Source organism: Manis pentadactyla, chromosome 14, assembly GCF_030020395.1.
Source record: "Manis pentadactyla isolate mManPen7 chromosome 14, mManPen7.hap1, whole genome shotgun sequence".
Taxonomy (NCBI): Eukaryota; Metazoa; Chordata; class Mammalia; order Pholidota; family Manidae; genus Manis; species Manis pentadactyla.
This window is the reverse complement of record NC_080032.1, coordinates 16515605-16541819: the sequence shown is the minus strand read 5'-3', so window position 1 is coordinate 16541819 and position 26215 is coordinate 16515605. Positions and strand designations below refer to the sequence as shown.

Genomic DNA, 26215 nt, shown 5'->3' with positions numbered 1-26215 from the left:
GCCTTGATTTTATTATTTACATGGCACTTTTTTCCTCCATTCACTTTCAACTTATCTGTGCCTTTATAGTTTGTCTCTTATAGGCAGCATATATTCCTTTTCATATCTACTCGATCAATCCCTTTTAACTGAACTGTCTAGAGACTTTAATATTTAATGTAATTATTGACATGGTGGGATTTAGGTCTACCATTTTATGTTTTCTGCTTGTTCCTCTTTTTTCTTTATATCTTTGTTCTCTCCTGTCTTCTTTTGGATTATTTGAATATTTTATCTATTGAATTTTTGGTTATACCTCTTTGAGCTTTCTTTTTGTTTTTAGTAGCTGCTCTAGGAGTGATAGTATCCATAACTAATTTTTCATAGTCTTATTAAAAGAATTGTATTACTTCATGTAAAATGTAGAAGCCTGGCAACCATACGGGTCTTTTAATCCCCAAACTTCACGTTATAGTTGTCATGTGAATTGCATTTACATACATCAAAACACTCCCCACTGTGGTAATTTTTGCTTTTAACAGAATATATATTTTCAATGTATTTTAAAGAATATGAGGGATGAAAGTATTTTATATTTACCTAGGTATTTACCATTTGTTGCTCTTCCTTCATTCTCAGTGATCCAAGTTTCCTCCTTGCATCATTTTCCTTCAGTATGAGGAACTTCCTTAGAATTTCTTGAAGAACAGGCTGCTGGCAATGAATTCTAATTTTTCATCTGAGAACGGTTTTATTTTGCCTTCATTCCTCTGTCTTAGTTGCTTCCCCACAGTCCATCTGCTTTTATATTTCAGTGTCCTCAGATAGCTGCTTTTGCATTTTATCTAGTTTTTAGTTGCAATCAGCGGGACTTACTGTTATGCCAAACTAGAACAATAAAAATTTATTTTTTATATCTTATTTCTCTGGCAAAATATCTTACTAAACTAAAATCAGAGGGGTAAATGGAGTTCTTACATGGGCATGTTTCCAGTTGCCCAGGAATACTCTTTTTCAGTAGATATATAAAGCAAATAATTACAGATGGTAGTAAATTCAAGAAACAAAATTTTTTACTTAATTAATTAGGTATCATTGGAAAGTACTCTCTGATATTCCCTATGACTGTAATTGTTTCAGTTCCTTTAAACTTCTCCCGGATAGCACCCAGCACTGCTAAGCTAATCCATTGCTGATTTACTTCTGTGCATATTTTTCAATGCATATTTAAACCATGAGCTCCAGCAGAGTAGTGACCCCATCCATCATTATTTACTGCTCTCCCATGTACACAACAGATGCTCAATAAATATTTCTTGAATGAATGAGTGAATGTATGCTGATCCTGGCACTTCTGATATCCCTTACCTTTCCCATTTTTTTCCTTTATCTATAGCACTTATTACCATGTAAGATCATATAATTATCATTTTCTTCCTACCCCCAATGTAAGCTCCGCTAGGGCAAGGATCTTAATCTGTTTGACATACACTGATGTATCTTAAGCATCCGGCATTGCACCTGATATATAAAGGACTTGGTAAATATTCACTGAATGAATACTTGTATAAATCAAAGGTAAGCAGTCCTTCCTCATAGGCATGATAAACCTGTAATAATTCTTTTCTCTTTAACTTGGGAGTTTGATAAATGTTGGAAGACTACAGGACACTGGATTTCTGCTGCTGTCCCTTTTTCATAGCTGTTCTCTTGCTGCCATTCTGGTCCCTGTCTATTCTTATTGCCCTCTCATGAAGGTACTAGGAGTTGGAGGACTTGGTCTATACCAGGTCTTAGGAACAGGGACCCACATTCTTTCTTTCTGGTAACTACCTTGGGATACATCACTGAAAAACTGGTGGTGAGGGAAGTTTTATGAAGAGCAGCACCTAGAATCTCACAGACATGCCTTTTCACAAGATAGGTGGACATTTTTCACTACAGAGAGAAATAGATGAAATAATTTACAGGAAGTTTTTCTGCCTTACTGATGATTTAATGTCCTCTGAGTGGCAGTGTGACCTGTGCTTAGGAGTCTGGGTTCTGAAATCAGAGAGGTCTTAATTCAGACTCTCCCACTACTATATATCCTGGGCTGAGCTTATTTCCGTATCTTAAAATGCTTAGTGTAGTGTCCCATCCCATGGCAAGCATAAACATGCAATACAGGATATCTATGCTTTGTGGAAAATTGTGAGTCTTCTTTTCAGCTTTTCCAGTATTATTTTCTGATGTACCTGGTATAGAAACCTCAATGAACTAAGCTGCTAAGGAAACTGGATGATAATTATTAAAGGCTTTATGGTTGGGGTTAATCCATATTCATAATTATTTTGTCATTTTTTGAGTATACCTCTTTGCTTTAGTCTATCTGAGTGAACGTGGTTGCAATTGTCTGTGATGACTGAATGTCTTGAAGGATACAAGAATGATCTTCAGGTTATCATGCTGAATATGAATTTTCAACGTCTAGGGCTTAGAACCTAAGACTATGAGAAGATCTTACTTAGCTTGTCTTGACCCCAAAACCATATCCTGTAAGTTATGCATTTTACTACCTTATTGTTATGCACATAAAATTATTCTAATAAAAGCAGAATGTGAAGGGAGGAGGGATCATTTCAAATATTTGTTATAATGTCTTTTTTCACAGGCTGTCCAACTTGTTTCCTCGGCAATACATACACCTATGCACAACTGGCACATTGGTGTGTGTGTGTGTGTGTGTGTGTGTGTGTGTATGCACAGGCACATGTGTCTTTTTCTATTCTTGAGGGTAAAAAGGTACAGTTGACCAATTCAAACAGTGCAACACTATTTTCAGCCCTGTAGAACAACCTGAGAGACACAGCTTTACCTGGAAACATGGGTGGCTTTACAGCAATCGGGATGATGTAGAACAGTTTCTGGAGAGTGGCTCTTCCTCTCGAATATGAACTGGTGAACCTAGAAGGGAAACTTCCTGCTACAATAACACAGCAAGGCGATGTGATGAACACTTTTATTTACAAATATAATTAAAAGCTCTGACAGTTTTATCATGCTCTTCCTTGGAACCTGAAAAATGTTTTGTTTTGTTTTTTAAAGTGCATGCAAAAGAAGTAAAGCCTTTTTTTTTTCATCATTTTTTATTGTAAGAAAATACACAGTTTGAAAGTGTGAATAATGCAATATTTATGACCAAGATATGGGATTTGGGGAGGGGAAGGGAAATAAAGAAAAAGATCAAGATGATCTGATTGAGAGACAGTGTTGAACTCCAAATACTGAATTGGAAAAGGAGGGAGGTGGGGAGGAATAGGAGGAGGAAGTAAAAAAATTTGATCAGAGAAACAGTTAAAATACAATATGAAAATAAGTAATACCTCTCCTTAAATTCCTTCTATACACAAAATACACGATTTGCCAAAGCCCAATTTGTGCTACTGGGATTCTGTGAGCTCCTTAAGTGTATTCACATCCTCTGCAACAGCAGAAAATGATTATGATACAATCAGAATATGCTGAAGACAAGTTAAACTCTTGCCAGCAGGTTCTTAAAAATCACAAGATCTCTTCACCCCACCCACCCACCCCATCCCCAAAAAAGTAATAATATGTCACCACTGATATGTACATCACAATTAGTTTCTGTAAAATGTATCAAATTTTCAATCTTTAATAAAACTTTGTTTTTTTTATTCCTGATGAATAAATACCAAAAAAAATAAAATAAAATAAAATAATGCAGCAGCTAGTTAAGGTGTAAGGCTGCGGATATTGTGTCTCTCTCCCCCTTGGCATTTATTATTATTTTTTTTGCTTTGCTTTCACAGATTGGTGGTAATGAGTGATTGCTTAAAGCAATATACGTCCACTTTTTGTTGTTGGTTTATTGGTTTTGTTAAAACTGTCTCCAACGTTTTCACTGAAACATTTTGAATCACATCAATACTGTGACATGTACTATGAATAGAAGAGATGGCCAGGTCTTGGCCAGCACTGAAAGCTGACACGGGGGGAGGAAGGGGCCCCTGATGGAGTAAGAATAAACAGGCACTAGTCCGACACGATGTCAGTAAGAGTAAGAGAGAGAGAGAGTGAGAGCAACGCCCGTTAAAATGGGGAATGTGGTTTTGCAGGGTCTGAATTTTTTTGTGTTTTCTTTTTTTTTGTAAATGGCAAAAAAATTTAATCTCATCTATAGTCCTCCTTAGGAAAATCTAATGTAACCAAATTCCCAAATCCCATTCTGAGGCTCTCCATGTCAAAAGTTTCAATCTCTCGCTCTTGCCTTTCCAATAGGTACTTTATTCTCTCGCTGCGTTCCTTCTGAAGGGCAGCCAGCTCTTCTTCAATCTAAAATAAGCACAATGAGCAGTTCTTAATGGAAAGGATCTCCCTACAGGCACCCACATGCACACATACATACACACGTACAACACACACGCATAGGAACTAAGAGTGAACTAGAGTGGGGAAGGCTGGGGGAGTCCTGTGATAAATGTCGTGTATCTAATCCACTATATTTAAAACTTGCTCACAGGAGTGAAAATGTTTGGAGCCCACTTGGGGCTGGCACTACCATTCTAGCAAGCCAAGCAGCTGGGCTGGTCTAGGCCAGTGTCCTGTCTCCTGAGCAGGAGATGGCTCAGGAGAAGTTAAAAGACACTCAAGCACAATTAGATTGTGCTGTTCTCCCAGAGAGAGCCAAATTCCCCCTGGGTTATTAGCAATTTAGTTCTAGAACAGGAGCTGGGAAAATAGTCTCTTACATTGGTCTCAGGAAACTACCAGAAGAAAGCACAAATAACTGGTTATGCAAATAAATGCTTAACAGTTTTGAGATGCTTTATGAAATCTACTTCATATTCCTCAGCAATATCTAAAGCAATGAGTATTTCAATTCCAATAACATTTATTATGCATGACATTATCAGCCTCACTTCAATTAAATTTTTTTAAAGAGTCCTGCTGATGATTTCTTTTGGTTTCGAAATAGCTGAAAATAAACACCAAATCTGCATGTGGCTTCCTCATGCCATTTAGCAGCCATACTAACCAGCTCAGAGTACCTTGCATATGTCCTATCAACTACCCAGTAACCCAGGTCATTCCTCTGGCTGGGAAGTTGGAGGGTTTCCTAGCAGAGTAATAGAAAGAACTCAGGCTGTGAGAACAGAGTTATGTAAATAACTTAATCATTTGAGCCTTAGTATCCTGCCTGTAGAATGGAGATTATGCCCACCTTTTGGAGTTCTAGCAGTATAAAAGCAGATAATACGTGGACAGTGCCTACTTTAATCCCCTAGTACCTAGGCAGGGCTCAAAACGTGGCTTTCCCTAGGCCATGGCCCATCCTCCACCCAGGTATACAGGACCCATAGTACCATTTTCATACCTTCTGCTCAAGATGTGCTCTGCGCAGAGACACCCTCTGCTCTAGCTTCTGTAGCTCACGTTCATGTTGTGCCTCTGTTTGCATCTTGATTTTGCTCTGGTAGGCATTGAGCAGCTCCATTTCCTGCTGGAGCTGTAGCCTCAAGGCCTGGCATTCTGCTTCTTGAGCCTCATCTAGCCGTAACTGCGGGCACAGAAGACATACACTGTAATTCACTCCTAGCTTACAGCACTTAATGGCTTGTGGAAGATGTTTCCTTGTTTGGACTGAAACAGGTCCTCTCAGAAAAACAGGTGCCCTGGGTACATTCAGAGTTAGGAATCAAAAGCAGTACATTCTGCCCAATGGGCTACAAAGTTTTAAAACACATTCTTTTCTTAAAACATTCTTTCTTAAGAAAACAAACACACTGTTAAGAAAGCCTGGTTTCTTAAAACCACACTAGTGAGAGTCAAGAAGGCTACAATACTTCATTGATTAAGACTGTGGGCTTTGGAGGCAGACTCCTGAGCTTGAATTCTAGCCCCACCATTAGCTTAGGCGTGTCACTTGGCAAGTCACTCAACCTCTCCAAGTCTCATTTTTTTCATTTCAAGAAAACAATACTCTGTACTAAGATTGGTATGTGGATTAAATGACAGACGTCATATAAAATCCTAGGCATAGTTCTAGATGTATACCAAGTGTTCAGTAAATATCATTATTTATTGATATTAATGATATCTGTTATCATTGTTTTGGTTTTGACTAGCCAATTTCCATATTTAGATATCTTTAACCCCCAAATCACCATACATTTAGATGTGCTTAGCTCTAAAAAAACGAGTCCAAGCTCCAGACACTTGAAGAATATACCATAGTACTATTATGCTCCTAGCAAATAATGTTGGTTCCTATTATTGGCTATGTAAGTTATCTTGCTGGCCAGCTACTCTAAAACTCAAGTGGTTCAAAATCTCTTTCCCATAGAAGGTGGCCTTGATAATCTTATGGGGCATATTCTGATTTGAAGCAGTGAATCAGTGCCTTATAAGGCAGCCTGATAAAGTTTCCCTTACTCCCTGTGGCACCTGAACTTTGTATTATACACCAAGATACCAATCCCATATGGGGAATGGGCCAAGCCAGCCATCAGAAATGCCAACAACATAGTTGAAGGTCTGGGGCCATTAGCAAGACTCTGTTCGGGGACTCTCCTTTCCCAGGTTTGGTTTTTGTCTAGATTTAGCAGGCCCTCAGTTCAGCTGGGAACTGAGATTAGAACCCTTGAATTAGACAGTTCTGTCTACCCTGAATTTATCTGTGTGTTTCCATATAGACCACTTTTTGGCAAGACACTTACTCTCTACCTTATGCTTCCTTTCCTATTCTATACAATTAGTGACTATATCTTAATATCTTGATTGAGAAATGGCATTTTGAAATGTTATTAGGATAGGTTTAGAAAGTTATTTGCATAGTATCTTCCTTAGTACTTTTGGAGAAATATACTGTATCAAATGAACACAGAATAAGTAATATAACCATATTTTCAAGGTGCTTTCTAATAATTAACCCTAATCAGCTTTTACTAATGAAGGGAGGGGAGATACTGGACACACAGAACAGTCAATCTGCAGCAGGAACAGCCCTACAGATAAATGGCAAAGGGTTTACTGGCTCCCAGTGAGACCGTTATCAGTTCCCTCTGGACAGGATATGACACAGCTCCTTACCAATAAAGGGAAGGGAAGTCTGATCTGTCCTATTTATCTTTGTTAATTATTATGAGCCCTGGCCAAGTAGGTGAGAGGCTCATTCTATGGGCAGTTTCAACCATCTCCATCTTCTCTTATTTCTGGCATTCTATTATTAATGTCAGTGACTATGGTATTCTGTACCAGCTCTGACTCTACACAAGTGCTAGTCTAGAAATCAGAGGATATTCCAGTATTTGGTACTCACTGCCCAAAAGCAGCACATACCAAATCCATTAAAAAGTTTTATAAAAGTAAAGGTAAGCATCCTATCTGTTTTCTAAAGTGCATTAAACTGAAGAAAAGGATGTGACAGAAGCAGCATAATGGAGTAGTGACCAGGCATACAGACTTACAGGCTCCTCTCAAAATGGGTTCAAATCCTACCTCCAGCACCAATTAGCTAACTAACCACTGTGACGCCCTAAGTCAGGAGTTGGTACACTATGGCAAAACCTGGCTTGTTGCCTATTTTTGTAAATAAAATTTTATTGGAATGTAGACATGCTCACTCATTTGTGTATGTGTTGTCTTTGGTTGCTCTTGCACTACAACAGCTGAGCTCAGTAGTTGTGACAGAGACCTCATGGTCCACAAAGCCTAAAATATTTACTATCTGTCCCTTTACAGAAGAAGTTTGCTAAGCTCAGCCCTAAGCAAGTGGCTTTATTCATAAAAATCTCATAAAACCCGGATAAGATATGACACAGCTCCTTACCAATAAAGGGAAGGAAAGTCTGTTCTTTCCTATTTATCTTTGTTAATTATTATGAGCCCTGGCCAAGTAGGTGAGAGGCTCATTTTATGGGCAGTTTCAACCATCTCCATCTTCTCTTATTTCTGGCATTCTGTTATTAATGTCAGTAACTATGGTATTCTGTGCCAGCTCTGACTCTATACAAGTGCTTCATAAAACTTCATAAAACCTCAGTTTCATCACAGGTAAATTAGGGTTAAACCAGTAACTACTTCAGAGGTCCAAGGGGTTTGAAATGAAATGACACTTATAAAATACTTAGAACAGTACCTGGCATATGGTAAGCAGTCATTAAAGGACAGCTGAAATTATCACACATACTTTTATCTCCTCCCTACCTCAGAAGAAAGAGTATTTCTCTTCTTTTATTTAAGGGCAACCAGGAACCTATATTCCTGATCCTGTTCTCTCCCGCTTTACATAACAAACATTCATTGAGCACTTGTATGCCAGGCATTGTTGCAGAGGCTGAGAATACAAAGATGAACAAGACAAAAATCCTGTCAACCTTTATGCCCCCATCAGTTCCCTCTCCCCTTCTCCTTCCTTTAGCCTCTCTTTGTACCCCGCATTCTGACCCTACCCCTTGGCTTGCATTGCTCCCACAGGGTCACCTATACCACCTTGAAAGGACCTTTACCTCCCTGACCTCCCAGTAATGTTTGACATTGTGGGTTGCCCCCTGCTTCTTGAAATCTCTCTCTTGTCTTCTGAGGTACCACAGCCTCTTGTCTTCCTCCTCCTCTTCCTTCCCAGCTACCCCCTTCCTGGGCCATTACCTGTTGTGGGTACTCTTCTCACTCTGACCTCTCTTCCTGAGGCTCCCATCTATTCCAAAGGCTTCAATTACCATCTATACGGAAATGACTTACACATCTACACTTCTATTTCAGACTTCTTTTCTGAGGTCCAGGCCGTCCTATCCAGTCAACTAGAGACATCTTCACTCGGGTCCCAAGCCGGCAAGCTCAGCATGACTAACAGGAACTAAACATCTTTCCTTTCCCACATCCCCAATCTGCTTCGCTTCCTTTTTTACCATATAGATAAATGGCACTACCATCTACCATTTTGTTCAAACTACAGACTGGGAATCATCCTTATTCACTGTCCACATTCAGTGTGTTACTAAATTCTTTCACTCCTGCCTCCTGCTTACCTCTCAGATTTAGTCACTTTCTCCTTCATCCCAACTGCCCCCTCTCTAGTCTAGCTACCACTCCCTCATGCCCAGGCAAAAGAGCAACTTTATAAATGATCTCCTTATATCCACTTTTGTCTCTCCCAGGCCATTCTCCACATGTCTCCAGAGTGATCATTCAAAAATGTAAATCTAATGTCAGTTCCTTCATTAATACTCAATGGCTTTCCATTGCTTTTAGGATAAAGAACAAAATTCTTAAGAAAGCTTACAAGCCACTACATGATCTAGCCTGTGTACCCACCCCTCCAGGCTTATTCTCATATTAGTCTCCTCCTAGTTCTCTAGATCCCAGAAATAATGGACTTAGTCCTTCAAAAGTGCCGCCGTCTCCCATCTTTACAAATGCAGTTCCCTTTGCCTAAAACATTCTTCCTACACTTCTGCTTAAATAATCACTGTCTGAGAGTCCTTTCCTGACTCTCAAGACCAGCTTCACTCTCCTGGCTTACACTCAGCACACTGCTATTACACCGAGTAGAAATTTTCAACATCTGTTTCCTCCATTCTTCTATAAATTCCATGAAGACATAATGGATAACTGTTGTATTCACCACAGTATCCCAGGTCCCTGGAACACAGGATAAGCACTCAATAAATACTTACTGGATGGATGAATGAATGAATGAATATACTTCAATAAATACTTATTGAGTGAATGAATGAACACACTGCATCCTGTCCTTAGCTTAAGAACATGTTTAAGCCTTTCCCAATTAACAGAAGTCCTCTCTGTACTGTCTCTTCCTCTAGCTATAGCTTTCTTTCTTCTTTCCTTCACTGATGAGGATCTGGGAAAAGCAGTCTCACTTACAGTTTCTATCTCACTTTATGATAACTTTTTCAATGCCCTCTTAATTTCTTCCATCCCACCACTCGCGGATGGTCTGTGATAATCTGTGGACAAGAACAGATCCACTGCTAGGTCTAAATGGTCTCTCTGCAGCATTTGAAGTCATCAACTAGAAACTTCTGTTCTGGCTTCTGTGACATGCTCACTCTGGTTCCTCTCCCATACTCTGATTTCCTTTGGTCTACTATTACTCAGCTCTCAAATGTAGGTGCCCACAACTCTGCCTTTAGTCCCCTTCTTCTCTAATACTACCTCCCGTGCCTGGAAGATCTGAGGCAATCCCAACAGCTACAACTGCCCCACATAACACTGACGCCTAACTTTTGTCTTTAATCTTAACGCCCTTGAATTCCAGATTTCCATTTCTGTACCTCTCTACCTGGACACTCGCATAGGTCAGATAACATATCCATACCTTAGTCAGTTATCTTCCAGGCATCCAACTCACCCCTCCATCTATTTTTCTATCTTGGTAAAATGATGAGCCATCCCACTATTATCAAAGCTACTTCTCACTTGTCACTAAGCTCTATCTATTCTACCTCTTAAATATTTCTCAAATTTCTCTCCCTCCTCCTCATCTCCATTAGCATATTCTCTATTAGTTCAGGCCTTCATGACTTTTTTTCCTGGACTATTACAACAGCTTCCTAATAGGTCTTTACCTATATTTGTCACATTACTGCCAGTATCTTTCTATAATGCACATCTGATCCTGTCACATTTCTTAAAATAGGCTTCAGCAGTTCTCCATTACTTATAGAATAATGTCCAAACTCCTGGCTTTTGAGGATCTGACCCCCAATCAGATTCCCTTTATACTTTTGCCATATCAGTTATCCTCAAGTGTACCAGTCTCTTTCAGGCCTTTGAGTCTTTGCATACACTGTATTCTCTGCCAGGCATAACTTTTCTCTTCTGCCTGTTCAGTGATCTTTAAGATTCATCTCCTTGTGAAACCTTCCCTGAATTACCAGGCAAACTCCCACCCCTGGTTTACCAAGACCTTTATGACCTCTCCATTCTGGGCTCCCATAATCCTCCTTGAACTTTGGGCTCATATCAAAGTTCTTTCAGTCCCCAAATGCACACTTGCCATCTTTTGGACCTTCACCTATGTAGATCCCCTTCCATGGGACCTGTTTACGTCAATAAATTCCTTCAAGCTTCTTGGCTCTTGTTGGGAAGCTTTTCCTAGGCCAGATTAATCATTTTTATTTCTCCTCCTGTAGCTCCCAGCACCTCCCACTTCAAAGCACTTACTATACTTTATTTTTATTGCTTCATTATCTGACCACCTTGCTTGACTGATAAAAGTGTGAGGACAGGACTAACTTGTCTCTCTAGCTCATCACTCTATCTCTGAGCCCAGCAGAAAGCTGAACACAGATGCTCAGCAAAAGTTTATTGAATGAGTGTATCTGTGTTTCTTATTCATTTGTGCCTGACAGTTGCACAATCTTTGATGAATGGAAATATGACATTGCATGTGGTTATCTATCACATCTTTCCCTCAAAGTCCCTAAGTGCCACAGGTCTGATTTAGCAGGTTATTCTTTGAGTTCCATCTTATAAAACACACTCCAAGTATCCACATTGGCTTGGCTTTATGCAGCGTCGTCATTTCCTCAGTTCTTTGGGCAGAAAAACACCAATATCCTAAATCTGTGCCAGAATCATCTTGGGAACAAAAGCTGGATCTTGAATTTTCTTGATTCCCAAAGCTCTTGAAGCTGTGGCACCAAACCTAACCACTTACCGCTTGAGAGGCCATCATTTCATTTATACTCTGTTCATACTGCTCTGCCAAAATGGCAAGTTTTCTTGTCTGCTCATCTTTCAGTGTCTTTAAGATTGTTTTGTGCTCATTCTTTGGAGTAACTTCCAACTGGTGATTCTTGAGTGCTTTATACTGTTTGGTCTGTACTTTGCAAGTGTCCTGAAACTGTTTTTTAATTTGCATTTCCATGGCCTGTGTAGACAAAGTGGCAAAAAGAAAATAAAGACACATCAGTAAACACAGGAAGCCTTTCATCCTAATGATAGAATACAAGTGCTGAGACCGGTTGTCTTTTGGTACAGTGATCCACATTATTGGTCAATAATAATGAAAATAATACATATGACACAGATAAGAGTTAACTCTACCAATACTTTCGGTTTTATATAACATGAATGGAAGTAATTTTGAATTTACGAATGGATTAAAAAAATGAATTGTTATAAGGGGATCACAACTCTAAGCAGATTGTGAAATACTATGAAGCTTAGTTTGGTAAAAGCATGTTTATTATTTTAATGGTTTCCTACTCAGAATCTTCGTGTCTTCTATTTGTTGTTTTTTCCTCATCCCCCTTTACTTCCAAGTGAGAAAGGGGATGACAATGTATAAGCTGGGTATTGCTGCTCTGTGTTTCCTTGACAAATCGGTGAAGAACAACTGGATAATGCTTCACATCAGAACCCATTTCCACTGGATTCCAGCAAAAACGGAAAGGGAAAAGTGATTTTAGATTTTTCCCCATTAAGAAGTTATACTTTACTTGTACGTAGCAAAGAGGAAGTGTGGTGTGTTTAAGTCCAGAAAGCATTCCACCAGGTTGTCTCATAGTCAATGTGTGTATTACATGTGTACTTGGAGGAGCTGTAATGACAGGGATCACTAAGATTTGTCTACAGGAGCATGGCCAGTGTGGTTGAGGTTGGCCTCATATCTGTATCAACTTTGGCAATGACCCCCTGAACATATAGCAGTGGCTTAGTCCCTATAACTTGTTAATCAGCAGTCAGCTGGAATTACCTGGAGGCAGTGAGGGCCCAAGGTGTTCCAAATCTCTAGAGTCAGGATAATAAATGCCTGGTGCAGGCAGATTCACTTCTGATTCCCAAGCCCATGACAGATGTCACTAATAAATCATACTCTTTCACATTATGCTTGGATGTGGCTTTAGAGTCTTTCTCAATACAGCAATGCTCAAGCTAGCTACTGCCAATACTCTGACTGGCATAACAGATGAAATTTATCTGCCATATACCTGCCAGGTAACTTTCTCATTTTCTGGGATTAGAACCACAGTACAATTTTAAAGAGGGCAGGTCATGAAGGGGTCAGAAAAGTTGTGTAATACATGCAAAGACAAATGGAGAGAACATTTTGCACAGTGGTTTGCAAGTCAGCTTGCCCAGCAGCATCTCTTCAGGAGTTTGTTACATATTGACTCTTGAGCTTCCCATCTGGATATTCTGACTCAGTAGGTGTGGGGTCCAGAAATTGGTAGTTTTGTTGCTCAAGTGACTCTGACAGTCATCCAGCTGTAGGAACCACAATGGATATTGTGTGCTGGAGCACAAATAGGGAAATACTCCCATTTCCTCTTACCTTTAAGTTTTTTGGCTGTTGCCGAAGTTCCATGACATGCTTTCTGTGCAGTTCCCTTTCTCGCCTCTTATTGTACTCCAGCTGGTTTTCCAGTTCAGTCTGGTGCTGTAGACGGATCAGATCCATGCGTAGCTTCTGTAACGTGTGCAGCTGCCTGTACTCTAGCTCTCGGGTGGACTCGTCGTGCCGGATTAGCATGGCATGCTCCATCTCCTTCTGGGTCCTCTTTTTATTTAGTTCCTATACTCAGGAACAAAAGATAAATGGAGAGAGACGAATTGGAAGGTGTATGAGTAAGTGAGGGAATGGCACTACTGTCTCTTAATTAAACCCATTAATAGGCATGATTTATTGAGATTAGATTAACAATCCCTGGAGATTTAGGTTCTATTTGGGTCCATCACTTACAAGATGGACAATTTCATATCTGTCACAATTATGCTATCAGCAAAATAGGATTAATTCTACCTGATTTCTTCTTACCTCACAGAGCTGCTGTGAACCTTAATTAGGTGATGCGCTATGCATTGGCCTAAGTGAATGTTTCTTCAGTTAAGCCAGTGGTTCTCAGTCCTGGCTGCCCATTAAGATCATGTGAGGAAGCTTTTAATGAATTAAGTGCTTCCTGAATCCCACAACCTGAAATTCTGATAACTGTCTGGGGTGGGACCCTGACATCAATATTTTTAAAAGTTTTCGGGGTGAGGTGAATCTAATATACAGTCCGAGTTGAGAATCACTGAATTAAACTGATAATGTCTGCAATGTTCTTAGTTTTCTGGAAAATATCCTGTTTTTGTATGTGTCAGAAGTAGTCCACTGATCTGTTTTTTTTAAAAAATCTCAGAGTTCAGGGCAGGCTGGGAAAAAGCAGATGAAATCTCTCTTCTTTCATCTTTTCCATTACAGTCTGTTTGAACATTTCTAGACCTAATCATTCTGTTCCTTTTGGGTCTACTCATGTCTTTTTTTCTTTCCTGTTGAAGGGAGGAAAGAAAAACAAAAGTGTGTGGGAGGGAGTTAGGTGAAATTTTCATTCACCAGGTTCAAGAATATTTCCTGAATGACACTGTATCAAATTCTCAACCATGTGCTCTGGGTACATACAAATGTTTACTAACCCGTGACTCTGTCTTTGACTTACTAACCCTCTAATAGGGAACTGTAATAGACATTTATGGAAGTATATGCTCAGCTCACAGCTGACTGAACCAACTTCTTTTCTCTCCTGGGAATTTGGAATTGGGGTTCAGAGACAATTTCTCTCTATATGTGGCTGGAATTGAGGGGCATATAAAAACTATATCCACTGCTGTGAGGGCTGAGGATTAGTGAAAGCTGGGAATCAGAGCAAGAAGAATGACAGAGAAGAGAGAAGTACAGGATATATACTGATGCCAATACAGGGAAATAAGTTTTATGCGTAAATTAAAAAAGAGAACAACACTGGAAGTGATAAGTGCTATAAAAGAGGTAATGATTTTATGGTGTTATATTTCCAAAAAGTATGGCATTACTACTAGTTAAGAAGGCCAAGGAAAGGAGAAAACTTTTGAAATGGATTTTAAATTAGAACAATAGGGTGCCTCTCTTCTTTGATGACATCCACTGTGGGAGAAAGTATAAGTCATTTATTTTCATATAAGTATCAATAATATTTGTATACTGGTGTGGTTGAGAATATCTTGCATACTTGGGCTTTCTATCTATTTGAAGAGAAATCCTTTGAACAGGGCAGTATTATGAGAACAAAGTCACTAATCATTCATTTATTTATTCAATAAATATTTGCTGAGCACCTTCCTATGTGTCAGGCAATGTTGTAGGCTCTAAAAATGACATAGTGAACAAATACATCCTCTCATGGAACTTATTTTCTAGTGGCAAAATATCCAAAGCATAAATGCAATGTACATTTGTTTCGAGGAACAAAAGATAATCTTCTAGGGCATCTCCCCCAGCCCCTCCTGAGTTTTTTTCCTTGTATTATTTTTCCTCTTAACCGGGACCATCCAATGTCTTCGTTTAAAAATCACTAACTGGCCCCTAGGTGGCACCAAAGTACGGTGAGGCCTTCCCATAGACTAAAGCAATTATTGCAGGCTAATGACCAGGAGAAAAGCCAAGGAAAGCCCTGTACATGGGTAAAGGTCCTGTTCCTAGATCACTATATCATTTTAACCTTTGAGTCCCAGGACTCCCAACATCGGGCATTTATGTATTCCACATTTTCCAAAACTGATCCAAATTTAGTCTAAGCTGCCCAGAGCCCTGAAACTCAAGGGGAAAAATATAAAAGATATAAAGCAAACAACACTTTCAGAAAAAGTCAAATACTTCAATTTTATGTTTAATGGAATGCTTCAGGACAATGTCCACAGAATACCTGCGTCAGAATTTTATCTACATTACATGTGATTGGTCTTAATAATATGACACCCAGCTAATTCTGATAAATACTAAAGTTTGAGAAGCAATGGAAGAATATTCAGGGCGTAAGTCACTTTCAGCTGACTTCCATTGACTCATCATGTATGGCACTGGGTAAGTCTTTTAATCTACATTTTAGTTTCCTAAGGTATAAAGTGAAGATAACAGTACCCACTGTGAACTACCATTCTTGTGAAGATGAAGGACCATAAGAAAATGCTTCAGAATACATAAACAGGTCATTTTTCTTTATTCAAAAGCAAATATCTAGCATGTCTTAAATCTAGTTTTTATAAAGTATTGTAAAAAAGTGAGAGAAACATGATGCTGAAATGGGTTTTCTGTTATAATTGTAGGTTGTTCCCTTTACTGTTAATTCCTACATCTGAGTTGCTGAGATATAAGTTGATAAACTGCCAAAAAATTTTTAAACCTTGGGAAAAGAATGTTATTTGGCTTATTATGAGTCCATTGCTGTGCCTACATAATGCGTAATGTGCTTTCAATTTTTAAAAGTGCTTTCATATATCTCATTCAATTCTAACTGCAAACATAGAAGGTGGTAAGAGTACAAGTATTTACTCCTTTTATATATGATAGTAAAACATTTGGGAATTGAGAAACTAACGTAAGATCATGCAACTTCTATAAAGCAGAACAGAGGCTAAAACTCAGGTTTTTAGATTTTTCAACATTTTCCATTAAAAGATGTCCATTGAATCACTCATATTTTCCAGTTTTATGTTTATTCAGTCTGTGATGCAATATTCTGGAGAATTCCTCTACTGTAGCTAGACATGATACAATGGTGGCTTCATCTGTATAGATGACACAATATACAGTAGAGCCTCATGTGTAACTTTAGTCTGTGCATATTCAATAAAAATGAGCTGAGCCAAAGGACAAAAATGAATTTAATGGTACAGGTGATTCTGCCCATCCGCACAATCATTCCATGTATATTTGTCTAAAGGGACTGTGAGATAAGAGACTTGCAGCTCCATCAGCCATATCACATAATGTGAGTATCTCACCAAGCTGAGTGTGAGCTTAGTGTTGAAATATATGTACAACATATGGCCCTGGTCATACACTATGGCCCCTAAGCACATTGCCATGCTTTACATGCATCTACCTCCTGTCTAAGATGCGCATCCAGGGTGTGTCACCTGATAAACCCTTTCCAACTGTGATCGAAGCATTCTATTCAAGTTTCAGTGCAAGTGCTGGTGACTTCTTTAAAAGCATCTGATCTCACTCAAGTCAAAATTTTTGTCCTCATGCTCATGAGGTTGAGTAAGAATAGAATTCAAGCTTTTAAAAGGAGATGTTGTTAGCTTATGACATTTAATGCTTTCTTAGTTTCATAAATGGTTAGAAAACAGAGAGCATCTGTGTACAGTGATGACAGAGGAAGAGGCAAAACCCATGCTATTGTGATCAATGTTTTCATTAATAAAAAGGATTGCCAATACTCAGTTTTGGCAAAGTTACAGGAGAACAGGTACTCTTTGTTGGTGGAAATATAAACTCTTAGAAGGCAATATCTATAAAAAATTTAGATGCATACACTCGGATCCAGAAATTCCACTTCCAAGAATATACCCTACAAAATACCTGCATATGTGTAAAAAGATCTGTATACAAAAATGTTCTCTGTAGCACAGTTGGTAATACTGTAAAACTTCAACAAATATCCACTGAGAAGTACCTCATTAAATAAATGATTTTATAGTCAAATCCCTCAAAATACTATTAAAGGTTAAAAAAATTGAGGTATAGCCATATGCCCTATAGAGTTAAAGGAAAATAAAAAAAGAAAAGGAAAAAAAAGTTACAAAACAGTATAGTAGACATTTTTGTAGGTTCAGTATCCCTTTCCCCTTTTTTGTTAACAGCTCCTCTTTTTACTTGAGAAACTACTCCACCCTATGTGGAATCAGAGAGACTATTAAATCAGTGAGTATGCACATTACCCAATCAAGTTCCAGCTATCCGAGGAATCTGAATCTTAACAAAAAATGATACAAAATTAAACATGGTTATACATCCCAATGGCAGTGCCTTGAGGAATGTCCATTAGCTCTTGCTATCTAGGTCACAGAAGTTGCTTTTCCAGCTTGATTCTTTACCTCTGTTATCTACCCCATATCCTTCCAGCAAATTCCTTTCCATGCTAAGTCAGCCAGAGTTTGTTTCTACTGCTTGCAAATCAAGTAAACCCACAGATAAAAATGTAATCCTATTTTTGTAAAGTTATATATAATATATAATAAATTACATGTATGTCTTTTTTTACACTCCTCCTTCCTCCTCCTCTTAAACATTCATACCACAGATAGGCTGTCTGTTTACATACTGGGGCCCTTCAGAGAGCCACAAGGCATTATAATATCTAGGACTTCCCCCATAAGAACCCATTTCTACCCTCCTGGTGCAATATCACTTCCACTGAGAATGCCTGCGCTAATCAGTCTGTGTATCACCACCAAACTGGGCTAATTATCTCCATAGTAAAATTTTAGCCATGTTACTCATTGCCTGGCTCAGAAATGTTCAGCTGTTTCTCCCTTTTCTAATAAGATAACACAGATAAAGAGTCTGAGCCTGGCCCATAATTATAATTGTTCAATAAATTTTAGTTTGCTCCACCTTTTTTTCTTCCCGTTTGAAAACTGCTGTCCAAAAAGCTTACACCAATTTACATTCCCATTAAATGTGCCTGAAGTGCTTGTTTCCTTCATGCAGTCTAACACTGGGGTTTTTTAAAAATCAAACTTCAATATTTTTACTAATGTGCTAGCCCATTAATGAGGGTTTCTCTGATTACTCTAGGTCACAATGATTTCCTACTGAACTTTGTATCTGCAACTGATTCTCATTCTGTATTCCTCATCTCAGTGAATAATATCACACTCATGCAATTTCCCAAATTAGAACCTTTTAAGTCATTTTTGGCCCCTCCCTCTTCTGAAATTGTCATGCCATTTGGTTTGAATTACTGTCAGTTCTGCTTCAGAAACATCACTCAGATCTAATATCTCTCTATCCCCATTGCCTCTTCCAGGCGGAACTAGAGAAAGAGCATCCTAGCTGACTGTACGGTGCTTTGCTTCTTACTATTCTAGCCTACCCTCACACTGATGCACTGATTCTTCAAAACAAAGATAACTTCCTTCTTCACTTCCCTGCTTAATAATCTCTGATGGCCAGGCAACTGCCTTCAGGCTAACATCTAAATGCCTTGCTGTAACAAACAAAGCCCTCCACATTCTGTTTCCAACTATTCTTGTCCTGATGCTCCACTGTGTAGATCCAGAACACTCAACTTCTTATCAGTCACTGAGTCCTCCAAGCCCTTTCATGACTATCTGATCATGATATTCTTTTTATATGTCCATTATCGTATCTAACATATGACACTGTAACTAGTCTGCTACATGTTTGTTTCTCCTCTTAGACTTATGGATACTTGAAGGCAGGGAGTATAGTTTCTGGGGAGCCCTGGTGTCTCTAGCACAGTGTCTGCACAAAGGAGACACTCTTTAAGTGCTGGATGGCTGAGAGAATTAACTTGATTGTAGAGCAGCATACTGTTATTTTAAGTGTTTCGTGTGGTGTCACAAAAACACAAGTGTTTGACAAGCAGGCTGACAGCAAAAATTCTCTGTTATTCTTTTGATTCTTACTGCATGATGCAGCTGATAATAGCTATTCAATAAAATGATTACATTTATTTGGAAAAAGTTCATTACTTGTTCTGTAAATGGGCTTTCTCTCATGGTCAATTTTCTTGTGGTAAATTAATTGACATTTTTTGTAAACCTACTTTGTGTCAGGCTGCACTGAAGATCATAAAGGTTAAGGATACAGAAATGGACAAAACAGACACAGTCATCATGATCCTCAAAAAGCTTATTGCCTCACATGTCAAAGACAAGAGTTATGAACATAATAAATACCTCCCGAATGTTCTGCTGCTCCACCTCGTGCCGCTTGATCATTATTTTCCGCTTGAAGAAACGACAGTTTTTGTCATAGTACAGTCTCTGCTGAGTGAGAAGGTGGGCTTCCTCTTCAGCCTGTGTGTGCTGCAAGTTCTCCTTATGCTTGGATATCCGCTCTTGCTTTTCTTTCTTAGGTGTGCTATGGTCCTCATTCATCTCCTTCACAAAACAAACAAACAAACATGCCGGTCTCAACTAAAAATAATTACAATAGTTTGTTGCAGTGGTAGAGTAAATTATTTGGAGAGCAACTGAAAATGTAAGGACAGAAAGGTCTAATATTGTACCTTTCCCGCACCCCAACTCATTTTCTTCAATTAATTGAGTATTAAGTGAGAGGGAGACTTGTTAGTTTCCATCTCTCTGGCTTCCACTCTCAGAAATTATTGGTTCATTCAGTCAATCAACACACACCTTATTGAATTCCTATGTGACAGATACTGTGCAAGGCACAAGGATACAAGAGTGAGCAAAAGAATGTGTTATCTACCACCATGAGGCTTTACAGTTTAGAACCAACCATCAATCAAGGAACCACAGAAATGAACTGAAAATAACTGTGATAAGTGCTGTGAAGGTGAAGTATGTGGTTCTACAAGGATATTTAATAGAAAACACTTGACCTTGGTAACAACAAAGCTGAAATTTGAAAAATTTCTAGGAGTTAACCAGTGAAAAAGGAGAGGGAAGAATATTTTGGAAAGAGGAAATAGCATGTGCAAAACCTTTAGGATGGATCAACAGAAACATGATGTGATCAAGAAAGTGAGACAGGGCCAGCGTGATCGGTGTAGTGTGACATGAGATGACACTGGACGGGTAGGCAGGACCATTAGAATCTGCCAGGCCAAGTTAAGGATGCTGATCTTTAGTGCACAGGAAATGGATTTTATATAAGTAGGGGTGTCATAATGAGATGTATTTCAAAAAGATGACTGGCACTGCCATGTGGAGTGTCCAGGCTATATCATCTCTTGCCTGGACCTTTGCAATAGCTTCCTAGCTGTCTCCTTGGACATGCTTTCGCCTTCTTTATTCTGTTCTCCACATGGCAGCACCAGTGTCATCTCATGTCACACTGCACCGATCACCCTGGCGCTATCTCAGTTGCTGGTGTGGTGACAAGACAGACAGAAGTGGACAGATTTCAAAAACAGGAAGTAATTCTGCAAATGTCACTAGTTTGCATTTCAGGAAAAAGCAATCTTTATTTGCATTAGAGGGTAAAATCACCTATATTTTCAAAAGGACAAAATGCATAATTATTCCAGACCATATGGATAAAGGGAAAAAAGTGAATCAGAACAGTTAAAGACAATGTTAATCTATGGGGAAAGTAAGAAGACCACTTTGAGAGAAAGAACGGCTTACTCTGTGTTCATATTGTTCATACTGACAAGCCTGATCAATAATACTTGTTAATTACTCAGTTGAAACCTCCTTGAAGTGCTAGTACCTATTTTGTTTAATGCTTTGTGATGTAGGCAGACATCACAGGCTATTTAGATTGTTTCTGTACTTAGCCAAGAAATACTTGTACATCAACTTCCAACTTTCCTGTTCCAGTGAGGTCTTAAGTGAAATCAGGAGAGCAAGAGCTGTTTCCAGCATGGAGTGAGCAGGGATCACAACAGGAAAACTAGGCAACTCATCTCTCGATGCCATTACTTCACTACTAGGCTTGGCATCAACCACTTCATTGCACACTCAAATTCAAATTCACTCCAAAATCAAGAATAAGTTATTTCTGGATCATCCATCATTGTTTATTGACCACACCCCTGTTATAAATCAACAATGGGGATAACAGAGATTAGTTTGTCATACCAAGGACAATATCTTTAAGTATCAATATCTAAATATGCATGTCTCTTTAGACAGTCTGAACTAAGTTTTACTTCATAAGGAGTAATATCAGCTTTGCATAGAAAGGCTTATTGAGGCTATCTTAAATTGGATTTAGGCTTATTTTTCTTTAAGAGCATGTTGAAAGACTTAACAATTTAGTTCTGTGGTCCTTTACACTCATAAATCTGAGTATGGGGAATCAAAAAACAGCCGTATGCCTAAGGACTGCATGGGGTCTCATGAGTGCTGTTCTATGGGAGAATCTTCTTAAGGTGGAGCTCATGTAATTTCCAAATGTTGCAATCTTAGTGTTACAAAAACTGAAAATGGAGTCTGCAGTCATAAAGTATAGTCTCTAAAGTGTGAGTGAACACATGGAGTTAGAAATAAGTATGAACTGGCAGTTGAGAAAATTTCAAGATTTCTTATTGAAAAATCAGAGTTTTCTCTTTGATCCAACAGCATCTTTCTATGATGATACAATAATTAGGCACAAACAATAACTAAGAGAAAATGGAGAGAATGTGAACTTTCTTATTCCTAGTTGGACTATTTCTCTCTATAGCCTGGTTTTCCAGGCCTTATAAGTGCCACAGCATCTTCCCATTTGGACAGTGGGGATCACATACATTTCTACCAGTGCTAACAATTACCAGAGGCTCTACTGGTCAGGGTAAAAGAACCTGAAGCTCACCCCAACCCACCTGCTTTCACTTCCTACTTTAAAAAAAAATTAGAGAGGAACCTTGCTAAGTTCCATACTGTTAACTTAGAATATAAACTCAAATGAGTGATTTCATATTCTAAGACAATGCCCCATATCGAGTTTTATTAAACCTTAGTACACTGGTAGTATACAAATAAGAAATCCTACATCTTAGGAGACGGAAAGTCTATGAACTGCAGGCAGTTCACCTGTAAGGTCCTGGTGGGAGAACTGAGGAAATCTGAGCTTTCAGATTCAAGTGCTGTTCCTTGAGAGGACTCCCTAAGTTCACTAGTGCTCTTCAACCAAACATTCAAGAATCAATCATTCATTTATCAAATAGTCACTTGTGCCAGACACAGGAATACAGTCATGAGCAAAAAAAAAAGGGACATGGTCTCTGCTTTATTGTTCACCAGCTAGTAGGGTAAGAAGCCCAAATAATTACTAAAAAGAAGTGCAATTGAAGACTAAGGTTATGAAACCAGGGGCATCTGTCTTGGTCAAGGCAGAAGGGAAAGTGTTCCCTGGGGAAATGATGTTTAAGTTAAGGTACTAATAAACAATCCTAAATCTTACAAGGAGGAAGAGCAGGAATTAACAGAATTGTGTATGGGGTGGGATTGGAGGTGGGAGAAAGAGAAGGGATCCTGGTAGGAGAAAGTTATGAGTGAAGACCTTGGAGAAGGATGGAGCTGGACACATCTGAGGAACCCAAAGGTGATCATTGTGGCAGGAGCAGTGAAGAGCTGGGGAGGGGTAAGTAGGTGGGGGAACACTGGTATGAGGTAAGACTGGAAGGAAGCTGGTAGCAGACCACACAGGGACTCCTAGTATTTTGATCCATCCTAAGAGCAATGCGGAGCTAATGAATGTTAAACCATGAGGTGCTATGATGAGACTTATGGTTTGAAAAGATCATTCTGGCTAAAGGTGGAGGATAAACCAGAAGCTGGCAGGAATGGTTTAGGGTTAGACCACTGGTTCTTGAAGTGTGGTGCCTGGACCAGCAGCCTCAGCACCACCTGGAACTAGGGAGAAACGCACAGTTTACACTCTACTCCAACCCACGAATCACAACATCTAGGGCAGTTAAGCAACCTGTCTTGAATGAGCACATCGGGGGACTGTAACATGAAGTCTGAGAGTCAGTGGATTACACTGTTGACCACAATGTAAAAGGAATCGGTTTTAAGTTCCATCCATTCTAAAGGCAACTTGTTGACTATAAATATTGGTACTCCTACCTCTTTTATTTTTTCCTTACAAATCTTATACTGCTTCTTCTGACTTTCTAAGAAAGTTGTCAAGTCTTTCTTCTGCTGGGCCAAGATCTGCTGCTGGAACTTCTTCTCATCTGCTGCAGCTACCTTTGCCTAATAAAAAAACAAACACGATGTAGGTTGAATTGTTCTTCACATGGAATTTAGGTGTCTATATTCTCCAATGCATTAAAAGAGCACATAAGTGCTGAATAATGTAATATTTTTTAAACAAATAGTTAATAAATAATAAGGAAATGTTTGCTCTCATTCTTTTGCATCTTAAACCAGAAAAAAATTAAAATTTTTACCATTGAAAAATATATTCCCAATTATGGGAAAAACATGAAGGTGAACCCATAAACATGTTTTATTGAACACATACAATAAACATATGGAATGAAAGGTGAACCAAGGATTACATAAAAAAGATTTTTATCATATTGTTTGTAGGCCAAAGGTTAAATTATAAAAATGGATAAATAACCACAACAGGCCGGTTTGAGTCCAAGAATCTAACTCTAATCAGTATTTTAATTACCAGATTTCCTAGTGGGGTCATCTCTAGTATAATAGGCAACACTAATAACATTTTGTTTTCTTAGGCACCTGCTATAATCCACAATAGTCAGATATCAGGACACTTTGGGGGCTCCTAAGTGGATAAAACAGAGACCAAATAAAAGATAACCCAATAAAAATTGGCTCCAGAAAGTGAGCAAATCTAAGTTTCAGGGAACAATTAGATGAAGCACATACATAAGATGAGGTACTTTAGGGACAGAGAGGGAATTAGGCTTCATGGTTCTTTTTATGTATCTTTTCACTGTTAGCTTCCATTATCAACATTTTTTCCATTGTGAACAATTCTATCCACATATTTACCAAATTAAATTCCCAAGAAATAATCTGACTGTTTGTTTAATCAACATCATCTCTGTTTGGGCAGAGATTTTCATGCCAGACTGCCTCACAGGTCGATGGTTGTTGGGGAAATGCTGCTTCTACAATTCTGATGCTTCCTTCCATGTGGAGAGAGAGAGCCTAATTACTGAAACAGTCCTGGCACCCTGTTCCCAGTCATTCCATCCCCAGCCCCAGGGAGCACATGTTCACCCCTGCTTTTGCACCACTTTGTAAGTCTCATGGGGCTGGTGGGGACAGAGACTGGTTTAGCACAGCGGGGAGGGGCAAGTCTGTTTAAGTTTGTTTAGTGTTATTAGGTCTGTTTCTCTTCAGACATAAATCAGTTCTCCTAACACTTACCAGTAATAAAGGTGATATTCTGACTGTCTATCTGCCTTACCCTCTTGTCTGTTTTTAAAATTAGTTTAGAATCTGTATGAGAAGAGAGATGTTCCCTAGAAGACAAAGCAACAGCCAGAATAATCACTTGCTGCTGCCGGTCAGGTGCCCATCCCTAGTTCAGTCAGCTGTGGGCATGAATTATCACCACTAAAAGAGCCTCTTTGTGGAGCACTTTTCTTTTGAAGAGGACTGTGGGTATGGCAGGCTCCATAATAGACCTATATTGTGCAAATTTCCATAGGATAGAAACATCTTGTTTCTTTTTATTTGTACCAAGACCCGCATCAAGGGACTGATGATCAAAATGTATTTGAATAGACATGAATGTAATATACACCTTAGGTTACTATTTTAACTTCTAATGACAATTTTAAGAAGCTCCATAAAGCCTGGAAATTCCACTCCCCCAAAGCAATACTGTTCCTCCATGGCCAAAAAACACACTGCTCTGGTCCCCTGCTCACACGATGCTGCTGATTGGAACAGGCTTGGCTTGGTTGTGGTGCAAATGCATGTGTGCACGTACTGACCTCCTTTTCGATGATAGCCACTTGCTTCTTGGCCAGCTTCTCCAGCTCGATGGACGAGTTGTTGGCATGCGTCTCCACCTCCTTCTGTAGCTTGAGGCGGTGCTCGTCCATCTCAGCCTTCAGCTTGTTCTCCAGGGCGATCAGCTGCTTCTGGTGCTGGCGCCGCATCCGCTTATAACCTGACATCTGTTCCCGCAACTCGTTCTCCTGCTCATGCTCATGGATCTGTCGTGTAACCTGATTTGGGTTGGGGAACAGAATTCAGGTAACCACATTCATGGAAGACAAACTTTCAGGCAAAATAGAACTCTCTGGTATTAATTTTATCTATCATCATCTCCATCAATTTACCTACTATTTCCTGAACACTCACCTGTACCAGGCACGGTGCTGGTTGCTCTTCATATACTTATGTCTAATCCTAAAAGCAATCTCATTCACTTATTCACTTTTTTCATTCATGAGGTAGATGTTACCATTTAATTGATGAGGAAATTGAAACTTGAGGGAATCAATTTATTAATTAAGCCAAAATACATTTACATATTTTTGATTTTACATATCCTCAAGGTCACACAGCTGATGAGCAGAGCTGGGATTCAGACCCATCTCTATCTGATTCCAGAGCCACGCTACACACAAGGATTTCTCAAACTAGGCACTACTGACAGTGAGCTGATAATTCTGTTCTGAGGGGCTGTGCGCTGTAGGGTGTTCAGCAGCATCTCTGGCCTACCCATTAGATGCTGGTTGCACCTCCCAAGTGTCCCAGGCACCTTTCAAAAATGTCTGCAGACATTGCCAAATGTCACCTGGGGGGCAAAATCCCTCTGGTTGAG

General features: G+C 39.1%; 1 protein-coding gene across 5 annotated transcripts in view; it reads right to left on the bottom strand.

Annotated features, from left to right (window-relative positions):
• Positions 1-2966: 2966 nt before the first annotated feature.
• Positions 2967-26215, bottom strand: part of TAOK3 (TAO kinase 3) — a 174575-nt gene continuing 151326 nt past the window's right edge. For all 5 annotated transcript variants that reach the window (XM_036929330.2, XM_036929331.2, XM_036929332.2 and 2 more), the window contains 7 exons: positions 25377-25613; positions 23524-23652; positions 19678-19881; positions 13286-13525; positions 11666-11878; positions 5360-5542; positions 2967-4317 (listed from right to left, as the gene is read on the bottom strand). In XM_036929330.2, the coding sequence (XP_036785225.1) occupies positions 4156-4317; positions 5360-5542; positions 11666-11878; positions 13286-13525; positions 19678-19881; positions 23524-23652; positions 25377-25613 (1368 nt within the window). In that variant the 3' untranslated portion in view covers positions 2967-4155. The remainder of the gene's footprint in view (positions 4318-5359; positions 5543-11665; positions 11879-13285; positions 13526-19677; positions 19882-23523; positions 23653-25376; positions 25614-26215) is intronic.